Here is a 20,127-nt window from a genome sequence, read left to right as displayed (position 1 = left end):
ATGAAACCACTGCACATAGACACGTTACAACCACACGGCACTGTGCATAATACAGCTTGTCTTAAGACAAACCCCCTCTGCCTCACAGTACAGGAGTTCCCAGCAAACACACAGTACTTTTCATGTCCATCACTCAGGCATAATGACTGCCTTCCCTTTCTAATCACAATGCGCAATCATTTCCAACTAAGGAAATCTCATGCTTCAGTTTCAGCTGATTTGCAAAACAGACATTAATTACAAAAGGGGTCTTTTTAGAATTATTACTTCTTCATGAACAACCAAATGATTTCCCCTATCTTTCCCCAATTTTAATTAGAATATATTTCTCCAAAAGACAGTATCTGGAGAATGCCACAGAAGACCTGAGAAAGCAGTCAAGCAAGCAGAAAGTGAGGAGCCAACGGGGCCCAACAAAGTACTTACCCTAAAGCTTGGGGAGGGGCTCATCACAGAGACCTTATGCTCAGCCAGCTTACTCTTATTCTAAATTGAGCTGAAATAAGTTTGGTAGCCTGGATTCTGTACACCTCAGAACTCTGGAAATGGTAAAGCTACTAGGGGTGAGATAAAATAGCCCAATAGTAATAAAACCGGTACCAATCACTGGACAATCAAAAGAAGAGAAAGAAACATATTTTTAAAAATAGAATGCAAAATGCAAAAGGCATCGCAGTCTGGGTGCTCATGTTCAGGTAAGTCCACTCACTTCAATAAGCACATGGTGATCATTTTACAACCTGGGCCAAAACAATAATCCTGGCTACTGAGAAGATGTTCACTAAGCCAAACACATTTTAAAGTATTTCATCACAAGGAGTTAATTTTTTTCTTTTTTTAGAATCTGAGCATCTAGCGATTTTGAAACCTTCAGTTATCTAGAAATCATTCCTAAGACTCCTAGAGAATTCTAAACAACTGAGACATAAAGAAAACAGAAGGAAGGATCGCTGTGTTTGTTAAGGCCTTTTAGGGGCAAGGGGAGGGGTGGAGAGATTCATTTAAATCATATTTACCAAACCCCTCCCTATCCTCTTCCCCACCCTCTCCCCACCAGCAAACCCTGAAAATATCTGCCTACCAGAGAATGCACTAATATCTAAATTATTTTTCTAGCTACAACAGAGTTTTCCAGTACCTCTGTAACATACGGTTTCATCTTACCTTTTTGTATATTGACGGTCCATCCACATTTGTGCTCAGAATGACCACTACTTTATAATCATCAGAAAAGTGACTGCAATTCCAGGTAAAAATAGGTACTAGAGTGTGGCTTGTTGACAGTCAAACCCAAAACATTTACTAGGAGTGTCTTTCATTGAACAAAGAAATCCTATTCTGTTTCCAAGGGGGACAAAGACGAGCCTAACCCTGGTAACCTTAACACAAGAGGAAGCTAAAGAGGCAGGGTCTCAGTAAGAACAAAGGGTTGTTCTTTCCGATGACATCAATACATACTAAACACGGTGTGTTACACGTCCTTTTATCAATATCTGAGATGATAAGTTTGCAAATTAATACTACACCAGCCATAACTGCATAAAATTACAACAGCACCCTCTTTGGAAAAGATTGTGATTTATATAAGGGTCGTAACTTTTGTGTCTAATGTTCCTGAAATTAAAAGAAGTGATGAGCCACGGTGAGTAAGCAGAACAGAACGTATGAGAAATAATTACACTTGTGACCTTATACCCTGTAAGGTCACCCTGCTTCACAGGCCAAAGGAAATCAGGAACCATCAGCATTTACCCTCAGAGCAGTGACTGCCCGGACGAAGGGCAAGTGTGGGTGTATTTCATAAACTAGCAGGTGCTTGACCTCATGAAAAATAAAAGTCAATTATCAGAATGCTACATGTAGAATGTCACAAATAAGAAATACATAAAATTAGGTGCAACAAGATATTTTCCCTTCAAAATTAATCTGAGACAATTCATAACATCTATCCTCACCTGCATCATAACATAACAGTTACACAAAATAATAGAAATCTGTCCTTAGTAAGAATAATCAGCAGAATGTTTTTTAGGTGTTTCAAAACACCTAAAAAAAAAAAAAGAAGAGTGATAACTCAGAAAATATTAATACTTGCAATATTTACGTTACTATCACAAGAATATGCGCAGTATTTCTATTTCTGGTCCCGTTACCAAAGTAAGAACACAGGGCACTTACCCTCTACTTTTCCATCAGAAACTAGGTATCAAAAGTTCACACCTGGGGCTCCCCGGGTGGTGCAGTGGTAAAGAATCCACCTGCCGAATCAGGGGACGTGGGTTCAGTCCCTGGTCCAGAACACTCCACAGGAGGAGGAGCAACTAAGCCCGGGCATGACAACTACTGAGCCTGTACCCTCGAGCCGGGAGCCTCAGCTACGAAGCCCGCGCACCTAGGACCCACGCTCTGCAACAAGAAGCCCTGCAGTGAGAAGCCTGCCCACCTCAACGAGAGCAGCCCCCGCTCTCCACAACTAGAGAGAAAGCCCTCACAGCGATGGAGACCTAGGACAGTCAAAACTGAGTAAATAATAAATAAATTAATATCTTTTTTTTAAGGAAAAAAAAAGCATTTAAAAAGTTTATACCCCGCTTGCATTGCTGTATGGGATAAAATGTTCCCTAACAGGTTCAAGGACACAACTCCACTATCAGGAGCAAAATTCTCTTATTACTCACTTAGGACTTGGATTTTATAGAAACTTGTAAACTGGATTTTCAGTTAAGGCAGAGCACTTTTTCCCCTTTTTCCTCCCCAGTGATTCCCAGTCTGCCATCCGGAATCCCAGGGCAATATGAATTAGAGTGAATTCGGAGGTGGTGACAATGAAGAGAACAAAACTATAGAAACCAATACCAGAAAAGGAAGGGGACAGTCAACGTACATTCACTGCATGTATTACGTGCTCTGCTGTATGCTTTGCAAATGTTTTTCCTTCACTACCCTCAACAGTCCTAAGAAACTGGCTTCTGGTCCACTGCTTTCCTCAGACTCTCAGATAAACCTGCAAAAGGTTCTTACTGGCAAATGTACCTAAATAAAACTCCAGAAGACCCCAGTCAGTAATGACCAGTTGAGCTGAGCTGTCATCTAAGTCACAGCTCAATCACCTACTGAGTGTGGAGTCAGAACAAGTTCCTTCCCACTTGAAGAGACTAGCCCCGGACTCCAGATCTCTAAAAGGAAGGGCCAGCACTGCCCAGCAGCCCGGGTGACCTTCCACTCTTTCAGCTAAAAGCAGTTCCTGTGTTTCAGACAAATATCTAACAGAGGGGCTCTTTAGCTATCATAACTCCAAATTATGACCAAGCTCGGTCGTAACTTAGAAGCTGCCAAAATTGCTTAGGCCATTATTGCATATGTTTGAATGCTTGGCTGATTAAATTATAAGAAAGTATTTGATGTGTGGTGTATTTACCAGATGTATTGCTTAACATTTTATCTACTTTAGTGATTAAATACATTTCTATGCTGGAAAGAGGTTTTAGGTTTCAAAAAGACTGCTTTCCGCTGTACCTTGCCACAACCATCATTTCCTCAAACATTAATGACAATGGTAGAAGCAATTTCACCACAAGCACGTTTATGGCAGGTGTGGGCCGTCCACCAGCTGGCTCCGTAACCTTTTGATCCCTTCGGACAGCAAATCTGTTCAACAGCCCTATGTGGTCATTCCTCATTTGTTGTATGCTTTCTTCTCCTTTCACACGTTCAGAATCCCCACTCCTTTAGCTTGAAATCCTTTTATTAAAATAGAAAGCTCTCGGGAAAGCAAACTAAAACTAATTTTACACTCAGTCAATGTAAAAGTTCCAGAATAGATTACTATAGCAGGAGTTGTTAGTGTGAAACGTTTTAGTTACATGTAGAATGCATATTTGCTTATTCTTTCGCTAAAAATACAATTTTATAGTAAATGATAAGATTAAAGTCTTAAGTAAGTCAGCATTCAGTTAATTTATAAAGTACTCCGAAATGCTGTTACTAAATACCAAGGACTTTTATTTACATAAATGGAAAGGTTTAAATTTGACACAAGAACAATCTAGCTTGTGTGTATTAAACAATGATTAGAACCACTCTCTTCTTTCCAGGAAAGAAAATAAAACAGCATCCACCACCACTGCTAATGGCATTTCTCTAGCCAAACTGCCACGAACCTGTACTAATCTCTAATGTTTTTCTTACACTTTTATATGCAGTCTGTAATTAAGGGTTAGACTTGTCTTTTACTCCTACCCTATCTGCATTTAGGTCTGGGCCCCATACCTCCTTCTATAACAGCTTCCCATTTACTTATTCTTCTGTAATCCGTCTCCTACTCCATATTAGTCTATTATAAATAAAGATTTCTTGAAAATGTTTCTCAATATTTCCTAATTTCCATATTGTACTCCTTTTAAAAACATCTCTAATAATTTACTATTTAGTTTCACCTTCAATCTACTTTACAGTACTATATTCATAGTTTGTCCTTAAATTTCAGGATCTTATATTCAATAAGGTTTATGATGAGTTGAAGAGCTAATTCTATTTTCTGGAATATTAGAAGTTAATAGCTATAAGTTACTGGACAAAGAGACTGTGCCAGACTGCTTTCATCCAAATTTTTAAAATATTCTACAGATTTTTTAACCTATACATATTTAAAGAAGAACTTTAAAGCTAATACATTATATAGAGTCCATTGCCTAAACACCCTGGGATTTTTACCTTAATTTCTTTTTATTAAAACAGAAAAATTCCCAGTAAGCCATTAAAAATCAACACTCTCTCAGTAAAAAGTCTGTATCATTTATGTAAATAAAATAAAAGATTAAAGAATTTAATAAGAGTTGTTCATGGGCGATGTTTTGGTTCTATATGAGGTATATATTTGCACTTTTATAGATTATAAATGTATTTATTTAACAAAAATATAGAGCTTACAATGGCTTAGGTACAGTTCCCTGTGCTTACCCAAGATATACTCATTATAAACTCAAATTATCCCATAGTTCAGTTCAGTTCAGTTCAGTCCCTAAGTCGTGTCCAACTCTTTGCAACCCCATGAACTGCAGCACGCCAGGCCTCCCTGTCCATCACAAACTCCCGGAGTTTACTCAAACTCATGCCCATCGAGTCGGTGATGCCATCCAGCCATCTCATTCTCTGTCGTCCCCTTCTTCTCCTGCCCCCAATCCCTCCCAGCATCAGGGTCTTTTCCAATGAGTCAACTCTTTCATTGAGGTGGCCAAACTATTGGAGTTTCAGCTTCAGCATCAGTCCTTCCAATGGACACCCAGGACTGATCTCCTTCAGGGTGGACTGGTTGGATCTCCTTGCAGTCCAAGGGACTCTCAAGAGTCTTCTCCAACACCACAGTTCAAAAGCATCAATTCTTCGGCGCTCAACTTTCTTCACAGTCCAACTCTCACATCCATACATGACCACTGGAAAAACCACAGCCTTGACCAGATGGACCTTTGTTGGCAAAGTAATGTCTCTGCTTTTTAATATGCTATCCAGGTTGGTCATAACTTTCCTTCCAAGGAGTAAGCGTCTTTTAATTTCATGGCTGCAGTCACCATCTGTAGTGATTTTGGAGCCCAAAAAAATAAAATCTGACACTGTTTCCACTGTCTCCCCATCTATTTCCCATGAGGTGATGGGACCAGATGCCATGATCTTAGTTTTCTGAATATTGAGCTTTAAGCCAACTTTTTCACTCTTCTCTTTCACTTTCATCAAGAGGCTTTTTAGTTTCTCTTCACTTTCTGCCATAAGGGTGGTGTCATCTGCATACCTGAGGTTATTGATATTTCTCCCAGCAATCTGGATTCCAGCTTGTGCTTCTTCCAGCCCAGCGTTTCTCATGATGTACTCTGCATATAAGTTAAATAAGCAGGGTGACAATATACAGCCTTGACGTATTCCTGTTGTTCCATGTCCAGTTCTAACTGTTGCTTCCTGACCTGCATACAAGTTTCTCAAGAGGCAGGTCAGGTGGTCTGGTATTCCCATCTCCTTCAGAATTTTCCACAGTTTATTGTGATCCACACAGTCAAAGGCTTTGGCGTAGTCAATATAGCAGAAATAGATGTTTTTCTGGAACTCTCTTGCTTTTTTGATGATCCAGAGGATATTGGCAATTTGATCTCTGGTTCCTCTGCCTTTTCTAAAACCAGCTTGAACATCTGGAAGTTCTCAGTTCACGTATTGCTGAAGCCTGGCTTGGAGAATTTTGAGCATTACTTTACTAGTGTGTGAGATGAGTGCAATTGTGCAGTAGTCTGAGCATTCTTTGGGATTGCCTTTCTTAGGGATTGGAATGAAATGAACTTTTTCCAGTACTGTGGCCACTGCTGAGTTTTCCAAATTTGCTGGCATATTGAGTGCAGCACTTTCACAGCATCATCTTTCAGGATTTGAAATAGCTCAACTGGAATTCCATCACCTCCACTAGCTTTGTTCATAGTGATGCTTTCTAAGGCCCACTTGACTTCGCATTCCAGGATTCTGGCTCTAGGTGAGTGATCACACCATCATGATTATCTGGGTCATGAAGATCTTTTTTGTATATAATTCTTCTGTGTATTCTTGCCACCTCTTCTTAATATCTTCTGCTTCTGTTAGGTCCATACCATTTCTTTCCTTTATTGTGCCCATCTTTCCATGAAATGTTCCCTTGGTATCTCTAATTTTCTTGAAGAGATCTCTAGTCTTTCCCATTCTGTTGTTTTCCTCTATTTCTTTGCACTGATCACTGAGGAAGGCTTTCTTATCTCTCCTTGCTATTCTTTAGAACTCTGCACTCAAATGGGTATATCTTTCCTTTTCTCCTTTGCTTTGTGCTTCTTTTCTTTTCACAGCTATTTGTAAGGCCTCCTCAGACAACCATTTTGCCTTTTTGCATTTCTTTTCCATGGGGATGGTCTTGACCCCTGCCTCCTGTACAATGTCATGAACCTCCGTCCATAGTTCACTAGGATCTCTGTCTATCAGATCTAGTCTCTTAAATCTATTTCTCACTTCCACTGTATATTCATAAGGGATTTGATTTAGGTCATACCTGAATGGTCTAGGGTTATCCCTACTCTCTTCAATTTAAGTCTGAATTTGGCAATAAGGATTTCATGATCTGAGCCACAGTCAGCTCCTGGTCTTGCTGACTGTATAGAGCTTCTCCATCTTTGGCTGCAAAGAATATAATCAATCTCCTCCAATTAATAAAAAATAAAAAAATAAAAAATAAATAAAATAAAAAAAATAAAAGAATATAATCAATCTGATTTCGGTGTTGGCCATCTGGTGATGTCCATGTGTAGAGTCTTCTCTTGTGTTGCTGGAAGAGGGTATTTGCTATGACCAGTGAGTTCTGTTGGCAAACCTCTATTAGCCTCTATTAGCCTTTGCAGAAGCCGCCGGCTGCGACGGACCGCGCAGAAGCGTGGCCGTGAGGAGCTACCCCTCGCCCAAGATCAGGGGTAGCGACCGAGAGCGCCAGGCTGCGACAGCACCGAGCAGCGGCGGAGAGGAGCGTCCCCATGCCCGAGGTCAGGGGTGGTGGCCGAGAGCTACCACACGCCCAAGGTCAGGGGCAGGGCCGAGAGGAACTACCCCACCCCGGAGGTCAGGGGCCCGGCCCGCCCGAGAGGAGCAACCCCACCGCCAAGAACCTGCTGCTGTGGGGCGCAGGAGGGCTGAGAGGAGCTACTCCACGTTCAAGGTCAGGAGGGGCGGCCGTGAGGAGATACCCCTCGTCCAAGGTAAGGAGCAGCGGCTGCTGTTTCCTGGAGCAGCCGTGAAGAGATACCCCACGTCCGAGGTAAGAGAAACCCAAGTAGGACGGTAGGTGTTGTGAGAGGGCATCAGAGGGCAGACACACTGAAACCATAATCACAGAAAACTAGCCAATCTGATCACAGGACCACAGCCTTGTCTAACTCAATGAAACTAAGCCATGCCGTGTGGGACCACGCAAGACGGACGGGTCATGGTGGAGAGGTCTGACAGAATGTGGTCCACTGGAGAAGGGAATGGCAAACCACTTCAGTATTCTTGCCTTGAGAACCCCATGAACAGCATGAAAAGCCAAAAGGATAGGATACTGAAAGATGAACTCCCCAGTCGGTAGGTGCCCAGTATGCTACTGGAGATCAGTGGAGAAATAACTCCAGAAAGAATGAAGGGATGGAGCCAAAGCAAAAACAAGACCCAGTTGTGGATGTGACTAGTGATAGAAGCAAGGTCCGATGCTGTAAAGAGCAACATTGCATAGGAACCTGGAATGTTAGGTCCATGAATCAAGGCAAATTGGAAGTGGTCAAACAGGAGATGGCAAGAGTGAATGTCGACATTCTAGGAATCAGCGAACTAAAATGGACTGGAATGGGTGAATTTAACTCAGATGACCATTATATCTACTACTGTGGGCAGGAATCCCTTAGAAGAAATGGAGTAGCCATCATAGTCAAATTATCCCATAAAGTCTTACTATATCATCTTCATTTAATCTGTGACAAAACTGAGGCAGAAAAGGGTCAAGTGTCCAAGATCACACACTTAATCAAACAGTATAGTCACCACTGGCAAACATCTGGTAGAGTTATACCAGATACAACAATGACAATCCTTTTCAAATTCTGTTTTTATCATCCGTCTTATATAATCATATACTGTCTGTCCTGACATGTACAACGAGTATCTCATCAACAATCACTGGTACTGACAAAAGGCCACTTGAAAGGAAAGCACCTAAAGCCCGGGACAAACTTTTACAGTGAAAAAGCTTTTTTCAAAGCTTCATTGAGACTTTATCATTAAAAAAAAAAAGTGAAACTGATCTATTTTATCTTATACACAATATAACAGGTTAGATATTTTAATTCTGGTCATTCTTCTTTAGGAGAATGAAGAATGGATTAAATGATGAGTTGAGAATGAAGGATACTTTTCCTAGTAAGAAAAAAATTATCATAGCCCACTATAACTTTTCCTCAGTGCACTTCTGACCTAGCAGCATGATTGCAATGCTTCTGCTTTTTTTTAAAAATATTCATTTATTTATTTGGTTGTGTCGGTGTCAGCCACACAGTAAGGTTCATGGCTTAGTTGCCCCACGACATGTGTAATCTTCTTGGACCAGGGATCGAACCAGCATTCCCTGCATGGCAAGGTGGAGTCCTTACCACGGGGCCACCAGGGAAGTCTGATTGCAAAGATTTTACAAAAACCATTTCAGAATTTCAACAATTTTTCCCAAGACCTTTCCTAATCCATTGATATTATACTGTTTTGAAAGAATCTTCGGTCAGAATCCTTGCTAATTTTCTCTTTTCCCATAGGACACTGGTCTAAATCTACCAGATAATTCTTAAGCATTCACAACTCCAACTTCTACTCAGAAAGGGTCTGCCTCGTATTTGCACTTGCATACTATCAGATCAATATCTAACAAGTTGGTATCCGCAATTATTATAATGAAATGGGCAGAGACAGATGCTAGTGTTCAACAGGGTAGAATTTTCAATTAAGGATTAACTTAATAAGGGGTCAGTCCATTGGTGAATATTTCTATATTTACATAATTTTTCACTTTAAAAAAAAACAAACAAACTCCAAACTATAAGGATTCAGAAAATGAGCAGAATTTGAGGATCCCTGTTTTCACCTGAAGGTCAATGATTCACCTTTGTTGAGGCAGTAGCAAGCGGAATTGTGAGTCTTGGTACTTCTCTACACAGGCATGAAAAGCTCTGCAGAAAAGCGTGCGCTCTTACGTGATATGACGTGGTCCATGTACTGAGGTAAGTAAGGAGCCCAGGTGTCAATGGCCTCCTTCCGTCCCGCCTGCTCAATTCTTCTCAGTTCGGCTAGCAGCAGAGCCTGTGCAGCTTCTCTGACCTAAAACCACAGACCCAAGTGCAAAAAAAGGAAGCAGACGAGTGGGTGAGCTGTTTTTTTCAACATTAGCAAGTTCATAACGAAAGAAAGCTAGAATGTACACAAACCACGTTTATTTACATGGGAAACACTACACTGAAGTGTGTCGTAGTGCTAATAAAGTAGAATAAATTGGATACAAGCAAATCAAAGATAATTCAATTAATTATCTCACTTAAATAAGCTTTTAACACATGATACGTGTATACGTAAGGCTGAGTCCCTTTGCTGTACACGAAACTATCACGACATTGTTAACTGGCTATATCTCATCAAAAGTTAAAAAGTTCAAAAAAAAATACCTTAACATTAATAGAACAACGTTTGAACATTTAATCGGTTTTGGGCTTAAAACTTCATTTTCCGAAGTTTGCACAAAACTATTCTTGTACTTTAATTTGGCATTTTCTATTTTTTAAATCTCCATATAAATATTATTGTTTAAAAAAGTCAGTTAGAAGTATTAATTGTTTTCTCCTTCAGCCTGAAGAAATGTAACCTTGTCTAGTGGATTTCTTTCTATTATAATGCTAAATAGGTATTGTTGACACAAACAAACATGTATGTTTCACACAATTCACATATACCTAAGACAGGCTTAAACAATATGCTTTCAACAAGCAAGGAAATAAACTCCTGTGAAATGGCATTAGCTCTGTAAAAGGAAACTATTTTTCAAAGTTGTATTATCTCAATCTTTCTTTCAATGTGGCACACATTTACTTCACAGCTTGACTTTAGTTTTATTTTGGCCAAAGCGTCACAGGTATCGGTTCAGTGACACGAGGCAACTGTCAGGTTATGTAGCAATCAACTTATTAACTATTCATAACTGAAAAGATAACTCAGTAGGGTCTGTTAAGAAATTTAAAAAAATTGTTTTTCATTATAACCAACTTCAGAAGTGAATTCAAACATCATTTAAATGCAAAACTGTGAAAATTTCAGTATGCTGCAATGCCACTTGGAGGTGAGGGAAAGGAGATCAGGAAAGAGACAAAATGTCACTAAATTTGGTAAATTAAAAATCCTGACTGGCATAAACTGCTATAGCTATATTCAAATGCTATAAGAAGCAAAATCCCCATGAAACATTTCCAAGTCCCTGGTGATATTATATTCCGAGCGATATCTAATACCGCATAAGTCTATTAACACAAAATAACAGCTACCATTTACTGAGCTCCTACCCATGTGTCAGGCTCTGTCCTTACTATTCTACTTGCATTATCTTATTTGATCCTGACAGCAATCCCGTGAGGAATAGATTATTATCCCTACTTTACAAATGAGCTTCAAATAGGTTAAGTAAATCGCCCAGGGTCATAAAGTTAATAATTGGCAGAACTGATATTTAAACCCAGGTCTCTTCTAATTCCAGAGACCTTCCCCTTCTCTTATAACACAGGACCTTCCACTGGACTGTGGCTATTCACTTAGAATTTGATGGATGTGATACTATTAATACCTGAAACTGCGATTTGTGGAGAGGTGGATTATATGTAGTATGTCTGCGTGCATATATGTGTATGATCTGTATAGAAATCAATACTTAAGAAATTGTTCTATAAGCATATAAAAGTGTTATCAAATACTCACTGGATTAAAAGAAAGGAAACAAATATGCAAGCTGAAACATTACTTTTTAGAATCACTGGATCCATATTTTCTATCACATAACAAACAGGTGATAAGAAGCTAGATAAACATAACATTTTTGCTCCAAATTTATACTTGTCCAGTGCCTTTTTAATGTTTTCGTTTTCTATCCATAACACCGCAATATTACCTCCAAGCATCGATCTTGCCATCTCCGAGCCAGCATCTCTAGAAGCGGGGGCCTAAACTTGTCCAATCCCAGCAGGTCTGGCAGCATAACACAGTGCATGGCGGCCAACTGACTCCATCCTGTTAAAATGTAATAATTACAAACACTTTCATATTTCCTAATTCAAATATTTTTCTATGTGCAAGTATACCAAACCTAAACCAAAAAGGGCAGATCTGCTCAATTATGTTATGATTTCAATTTATTATTAGATAGTTTGTGCAAAGACATAACAAATGCATCTCACCTTTAAACATATGTCATCTCTAATTTCAGCTCTAAGAACTCTCAAAGTTTTAAAACAAATAAAAATAAATTTCCACAATAAGTATATACAAATTCCACAAGAAAAACACGTTTGTAAATAGCCCCTCTAAAATAAGACATTATGTTCAGGTTTAGAGCTGAGCTAGAGCTCTAGATCTGAACCTATGGACAGTTAAAGGGCATTCACACAGATAGCCACAGATAGGTTCATGTCACTTAAGGCCTGGCCATCTGGTGCGACCATTGTATCAGGCAACAGAGATGTCTTCTCTCCTCTGTTAGAAGGTCTTTAATTAAGGTACTTATTGATCCCTTTTCTTACAAAATGAATCACAAGTTTAGCCACAGTGGTAGCTGAAATAAGTAACACCAATTTTGAGAGGAAAAAATGAATTCCTATATCCTCCAAGATAAAAACTTAATCTAAAATTTATAATATTTTAAGTATCATCAACTCTAACCTATGGGAATAAAAGTCATTTTTTCCAAAATTCTATTCTAAACATGGAAATTGATGATATTAATATAAACACAAGAAACAATGGAAACCACTACAGTATTTAAGAGTATTAGTATCCAGACATTCTCAAATCATTTCCACCCTATTTTAAAGGTGCCCACATTACAAGGGGAGTTACCTGTAAATATAAAATTTTAGCAAATCAGCATTTTGAAATAATCTAAACTATAGTATTCTTAAACTGCAACAACAAAAACCATAAAATTCAAAATGATTATTGGTATTGCTAAAAAGAGGGTAAAGAACACAAGAAAGAGAGAGACGGGGTTGGGGGGGGTGGTGGCAAGGCACCTATGTAAACATTAATCCTTTCAGTAAGGAAATTCTCAACAACTGAGAATATATAATTGTATTAATTAAGGTGATAAACACATACATTTTAGATTATAATTTATTTTCAACAGAGGAATATATATACACACATACGCATATACATGTATATATATAAACAAATTACTACCTAAACTTCTAAGTTTTAATATCTCATAAAGGTATGAAGTATATTTATGAACTAAATGTTAATATGAAGATGAGTCTCACCATGGTCCAAAGTCAATAGCTTATTTTTGAATTACAAGTTTCTACCTTTTATAATAGCTTAACAAATATGACCCTAATTATTGTTGCTAAAATCCAGTCTTAACATACAACCTTAGTACAGGTCTATGATGTGGAAACAAAAAGAAAAAAAAAAAGAGTTCTACTTTTAAGTTTCCATGTTTTTTTCCCAAAGAAATGGTACTTAGAACACGGATTCTGTACCTTGTAGATACTGTATCATTCTTTCCATTTGAATAGACTAGTAGTATTGCTTTTACTGAAGAGTCAGAATCATCCTGGGTTACATATGAGATTCTATAAATTTATTCATTTTTATATCATACAAACTGGTAAAGATTGAGCCCAGAATGAAGAGAGAGGATATAACTCGGAGCTCACAAATTCCACCAAGCTTCCAATTAGTATAAATAATCCCAGACGGCTCTTGGGGAATAAATATTTGTGGATTCCACTCACATTTTCAGAGCTCCAAAAATACTTTCTTTCCCCTCTAACCAGGACACATGCTGTGAACAGAGAACAAAGTCTGTCTGGCACTGAGTAATGATTCAAGTAAAATAAAATAATTAGCTCTAACACCAGAAACCACATGGCCAACACCATCATGGAAACCAACCCCCTTTTTCATGCCTAACTTCATATCAAAGATTAGCATCTTTGCACTTCTTTAACAGCATTCTAGATTACAGGAAACACAGCTTCTACCAGCCAGGAATTACATTACCTTTCTATAACCGACCCTACTGGCATTAGCAAATCAAGTTAGAAAATGGAAACTTAGGATCTCATACGTAACAAAGCAGATGAATGTATAAATTCGGTAAAAAGGACATGTCATACTAGAATAAAGCATAGAATTGGAAGAAAGTTGTTAGAAAGTTGAGAGAGAATACCTTCATTTACTAAGAAACAGGTATGTAAAGCAGGAGTGGAAGCAGGGTCAGAGCCAGACTGATCAGCCTCAGACCGAGCGGAAACGACAGGTGCAGCCACTTGCAGAGGAAAACAGAAGAAATAAAGAGGAGAGAATTGAGATACAGTGGTTTCTGGAAAAAAGCTCAGTATTAGTGAAGAATGAAAAACAAAGTGGGCAAAATATAATAAATGTGGAACTGAAAAATGATGTTTTAATCAGAAAGGTATGATTATTAAGGATCATGGCAGTAAAATGATATATTTTATTGAATAGCAATCACAGTATAATTCAAACCAAAAGCTATTTATAGTTGAATGATGTGTCACCTAATATAAAAAACAGTTCTAAAATAACTAAGGCTACAGTGAGAAAATGACGACAGACATATTAAGAATCGTCAGAAATGTAATTCAATTTTTAAAATGTATCACTTAATGAAAAGTTTATTTTGGTCTACAGATTGTCAATCATATTTTTTCTAACAATTTATTTTCTAAAGCTATGTCTAAACTATTTTTTAATCTCTCAAACCAACATTCAATGAGATCATTTCAATTTTCTACACTCAATTTATAAAAACTCAATTTAAATGATACCAACTTGTAAACTATAGCAACTTTAAGTTGAATATGCTTAACTCTTCAGAGTTTAAAAAATATGATAGGAATGCTTTTTATTCTAAAATGTTATAATCGTTATAGAATAGATGAAACAACCCCTACCCACCCCAAAAAAGTTACGTTACCAGGAAAAGGTTCAGCTTAAATTATCACATGAAAAGCAAAAGGACCGTATGGCACACATACTCTACAACTGGAGGTCAATGCTAAGCTTTAGAGGTCACCATTTGACACTTCCTTCCTATGGAGAAATTACCATATGTCATGCACAAGCATCTTCAAATTAATCCCTCTCCTTTCTTCTGTCATTGAGCAGCAATAGGTTTGGGCTCCTGAACAGATTAAACATTGTCTGCTGAATGATATGTTTGCTTTTCATGCAGTGAAGTTCTTTTGTAACTACAGGACAGCTGCATGAAAACAACTTTTCATAATTTCCACACGAATGCATCATAATGTCAGTCAGGCACGTGTGAGGTAAACAGGAGAATCAAAGAAGTGTATGAGCAGAAATAAAAAACAGAAAATCCAACTCTGTAAGCCCCAGGAAGTCCCTGTTGCATACATGAAAGTTTTATCTGGGAAATTATTATTTTTTTATTATAATAGATCTGTTTTCTGTTCCTTATGAAATTCCAAGTATCTTATCATTTATGCTTATGAAAGGATTAGAATTACTCTCAATTGTATATTTCATAGGGCTTCCCTGTGGCTCAGCTGGTCAAGAATCCACCTGCAATAAAATCTAAGAAGTCCATTTTAATCTTGGAAGGAAATCCCCAATATTTCTATATATTCTATTGAATAGTTTTTCATTTTTAAAAGCAATTACAAATTCAGTCATTATGGCCTACAAACTATTCACTTCCCCATGCAAAAAGCTGGTAAGTCTTTGGCAGCAAGGAGTAATTTATAGGTGTTAGCTTTCATGCCACCAAAACTGTTGAGCAAGTTCCTCTGGTGGTTTCCAATAGGTAAGGCTTTTCAATAATTTCACTTTAAATAAAGGAGAAATAATTGTTATCCCTGAAAACACTGTATTAACTTCATCTGACTTTATCATTAATTCTCAAAGTACACTGGAATGGGAAGGTGAGAAAATTCCACACAAATAAACCAAAGTTTAGCACTGAGTGATCATTCCACTAGCTAGGTCAAATAAGAAGTGGGATTAAACTAGAACGCTTTCCCTAAATCACAAGTCTAAAGGAAACTAGAAATGCTACTGGCAAAACTGCTAGAATATGTCTTAACAGAATAATGTTCAATGCATATAACTTTACCTTTAATGAGAGAAATAAACAAGTGCTCTGAGTATAATAATTTTGGAGTCCTGTTTAAATGATACTGCGTGTAGAGAAAGCCATTTACACTTTCCTTTAATAAATTCTGTGGACACTAAAAATTTAAAAAAAACAACTGTAATAGAAATCAACGAATAAGATTTACTATGCTTTAAAAATTTCTGAATCACCATCAAAAAATACTCTGTTCAGACTACCTCATAATTGAAACTACAGAATCTAGAACTGTTTTCATAATTCATTGAGAATATTGAAATTAAACTCTATTAGGGCTTTTAAAACTGTCCACATATAGAAAAACCAGCAACAGAAATTAGAAGAAATAAATACCACTACCACAATAAAAGGCTCAAGACTTTATGACATATAATAAACCTGAATAAGTTATGTACAACACTGAATATCAAAAGTTTGCACCATAAAACATAAGCAAGCAATTAATTTCCTGGAAAAGCTGCCATGTCAATTTGCTTCTCTTATTAAGGATCAGTAAAATACAAGGAAAAAAGTCACAGCACAGCCTCAAAATGGCGACAGAACTGACACAAGTTCTCTTTTTTTACCTGGGAAAGTTAAGTAATGTTGCAGCTAAGAGCCTCTTCACAAAGGCTTACTCTCACATGAAAAGACAGGTGAAGATAAACGTGTGGCAACATGGATGTGCACACATACGCTGGGCTTGCCCTTTAAATGGCGTGTACAGAAGTACTCACTATGACAACAGCATGGCTTCTGTTTCTGAACAGGGCCGCTTTAGTCTTTGTTTGAAATCTAAATCTAAGCTCCACTTTTCCCAACTGCCACTGTGATATTAAAAATCTATATAGGAAAGAAAGTGAACTTACTTTTGGTAGCAAGTGCTCTCTACATATTGCTCTAAACCTCATTATCCTCCCAGCTGCTGCTGCTGCTAAGTCGCTTCAGTCACGTCCGACTCTGTGCGACCCCACAGACGGCAGCCCACCAGGCTCCTCTGTCCCTGGGATTTTCCAGGCAAGAACACTGGAGTGGGCTGCCATTGCCTTCTCCAATCCTCCCAGCAGATGAACATAAATAGCCCTCTCAATACACGTTTCAGAAGGGAAAATGAAAAGAAAACTTAGAAGGTGCAGAAAACCAAACGCAATGCTAAAAAAGAAAGTTTTCAAACCTATACACTAAAAATACAAATAATGTTATTTAACAGTAAATCACTTTATCTAAAGTAGTGCTGCCTGAGAATCATGAAGCTTGGAGAGGGAGCGAAGAAAACACTCTGCTGTTGTTGCTTAGTCACTAAGTCGTGTCCAAATCTTTCGCGACCCCGTGGACTGTAGTCCACCAGTTTCCTCTGTCCATGGGATTTCCCAGGCAAGAATACTGGAGTGGCTTGCCATTTCCTCCTCCAGGGGATCTTCCCAACCAAGGGACTGAACCCACGTTTTACCACTGAGCCACCTGGGAAGCCAGAGGAAAACATGAAAAAATTAGAAATGAGGAAACAGAGTCAATTACCATGTACTTAATACAAAGGCCTTCCACACTGGGTATGCTGTCTAATATAGAGATCTTAGAGCAACATCTGCCTTTTTACAAACTTCTTTTATGTCTACACTTTTATCTTCGGTAGACAGGAGTTCTCGTCATCTTTTAAATCAACGTGAAGCATTAGGATAAATCATTAATCAAACATCATAAGGAAAAAAAAGGATATCCTTAAAACACTGTACTAGAGCACAAACAGCTGAAGGCTCCAAGGAAACACAAAGCTCCAGGCAGCAGAGAGGAGAAGGAGCTCACTGACGGGGAGTGAGTAACCAACCCAAGACGGCACTCAGACAGACACGCGTCCAGGCGAGACACAAAAGCGCTGATGATGTCTGAAACATACAGCGACGCTGCTCAGCCTCTAGATCACCACTGGATTACCTCAGAATGGGAGTAAGTTCAGGTGGAGGGTGCTTTTACGTTGGCCTACAACTTCAACCAGACAAAAACAAAACAAAACAACCTCTGTAAAAGGTCTCCTTCATTACTAACATCCAAAATAAATAAATGAGCAAGACAGAAACCAAGCCGAGAGCGTTCATTATAGTGAAAGATAAAATTATAACATAAACACTAACTTGAATTAGACATATGAAGGCTACTAAAATTTTCTTTCATTTGGTTAACATAATCAGTGCCTACCCCAATGCAGGTACTGGGCTAAGCTTATAAAAACTTACTCCTTGAAGGTGGGGATCTTGTGTCAGCCCGTATAGCCTCAGGTCCCAGTGATTGACACATTGACTCTAGAAGCATAAGGAGTAGGTATCTACAGATTCATTCATTCAACAAATATTCACTGAACTCTTTCTATGTACCAGCCACTGTGTGAAACACTTGTGATAGATAAATCAGTGAACAAAAAAGAAAAAAATGTCCCTGAACCCTGAGCTTCCAAAGCAGACCCAGGTTAAGAGCTTCTGCAATTACACTGTAGTTGTAACATTTTTTTTTAAAGGTACATACGTTTAAACACCAAGTTTTAAGGGTTTCACAGGTCAGTTCATTAGCCTAGTACATAATATTTACTCCAAAGTTTTTGCTGTAGATCCTGGAAAAGGATGGTGGGTAACTATTGCTTATAACTAAACAACAACTACCTGTTCTAAGTTTAGAAAACCTAAATTGAATACACTTCTGAAAAATAAAATTGCAAACAATGTACCATAACTTTAAATCTGTTTTTTGTTTTTCGGTTTTTTTTTTTAGTTTTTTAATTTATTTGGCTGCATCAGGTCTTAGTTGCAGCATGCGGGCTTATCTGGAATCTTCCTGGACCAGGGATCAACCCCACCTCGGGATCAACCCCACCAGAGATTAACCCCAGGTTGATCCCTGAATTGCAAGGTAGATTCTTTTTTTTTTTTTTTTTTTAAGGTAGATTCTTTTACCACTGAGCAACCAGGGAAGTCTGAGCGTAACTTTAAATCTTTAAGCTGCCTAGACTTCCCTAGACACCTACCCCTGAGTAGAGAGATAACTACTAACATAAAGAAAGGGTCACAATCAAGATAAGCACTAGAGACACAGACCAGAGACTTTTGCCATGAGGTTACTGAGCTGATAAAGAGAAGTACAATGTGTCAGAACACAGAAAAGCCTAAAGCCATGGGCAGATTCAGGAAGGTGAACAAAAGTTTAGTTATCTGACATCTCTGACCCCTTTCTCAAGTGAGATGTTTTATAAACCGCAAAATCAAGTATCTAATAAATACTATATCAAAAAGTACATGACTGTCAGTAAATGTTAATTATTGGAAAACACTGAATTAACAAGCAAACTGCTAAACAAAATAAACTTTTTGGGAAGAAATTATTTGCCTATGACATACCCGGATAATGTTTAAGAGAATTTAGGTTAGCAAAACTCTACATCATCTTTATTCTCAGACCCAAATTCCCAGCTAAAGTCTTTATTCCATATAGATTATTTTGGAGCTGAACAAGTATTAAGCAACATAAAGTAACAGCTTATCAAAAAGAAGCATATTCCTGCTTGCAATCCAAGTTGAAAATAAGAGTGTGAGTCAGTGTGGCTACAGGAGGAGTCAGGGGAAAAAAAACATAAGGAAAGAGGAAAAATGTTTAAAGGAAAGCCAAAGTAAAAGGAGTCAGAGTAGAACAATGGGACTACATAAAACTCTGAAGAGCAGTCAAAGAATCAAAGTCCTTTATCTCTACCACCACTTTGTAATTTATATTGATTATTTATGTTTGTGGGTTATCCTCCAGAGGGACATAAACTATTCAAGACAATATACATCAGACTAATCTCTCTATACACCAAATAAGAGTTGTTTGGGGAAAAAAAGTGCCTAACAAATATATACTAAAAAAATATTACATTTCAATAGTCAAATAGAAAGTGAGTTTTATAATGCCATCCTAAAGTATTTTGCGATATAACTCTCGGTATAGATTGTTAACCTCCATTTACCTTATTAGACAACCATCTGTGCTATTCCAAATGGAAATTTCTAAATCAATCATCTTAAGTAAATGCTGTGAAAAGACAATTTTTAGTATCTTCTTCACAAAACTTTAGTTCTTCTCTCAAAACTCAAGACTTTTCTTAGAGGAGCAACATGAAAGCATTCCAACTTTAAAACCCTCAGATTATCCAGGTGGGTAAATTCAATACCACAATGTGGAGAAGTATA

At 38.0% G+C, this 20,127-nt stretch overlaps 1 protein-coding gene across 1 annotated transcript in view; it reads right to left on the bottom strand.

Moving 5' to 3' along the window:
• WDR7 (WD repeat domain 7) overlaps positions 1-20,127 on the bottom strand; it is a 327,399-nt gene that overhangs the window by 218,839 nt on the left and 88,433 nt on the right. Inside the window, exons 10-12 of the mRNA XM_043443687.1 lie at positions 13,994-14,092; positions 11,714-11,832; positions 9,762-9,885 (exon numbers count right to left, since the gene is read on the bottom strand). Of these exons, the coding sequence (XP_043299622.1) occupies positions 9,762-9,885; positions 11,714-11,832; positions 13,994-14,092 (342 nt within the window). The remainder of the gene's footprint in view (positions 1-9,761; positions 9,886-11,713; positions 11,833-13,993; positions 14,093-20,127) is intronic.

The sequence above is a fragment of the Cervus canadensis genome, chromosome 23 (assembly GCF_019320065.1).
Source record: "Cervus canadensis isolate Bull #8, Minnesota chromosome 23, ASM1932006v1, whole genome shotgun sequence".
NCBI classification, from domain to species: Eukaryota; Metazoa; Chordata; class Mammalia; order Artiodactyla; family Cervidae; genus Cervus; species Cervus canadensis.
This window is presented reverse-complemented; position numbering and strand designations above follow the sequence as displayed.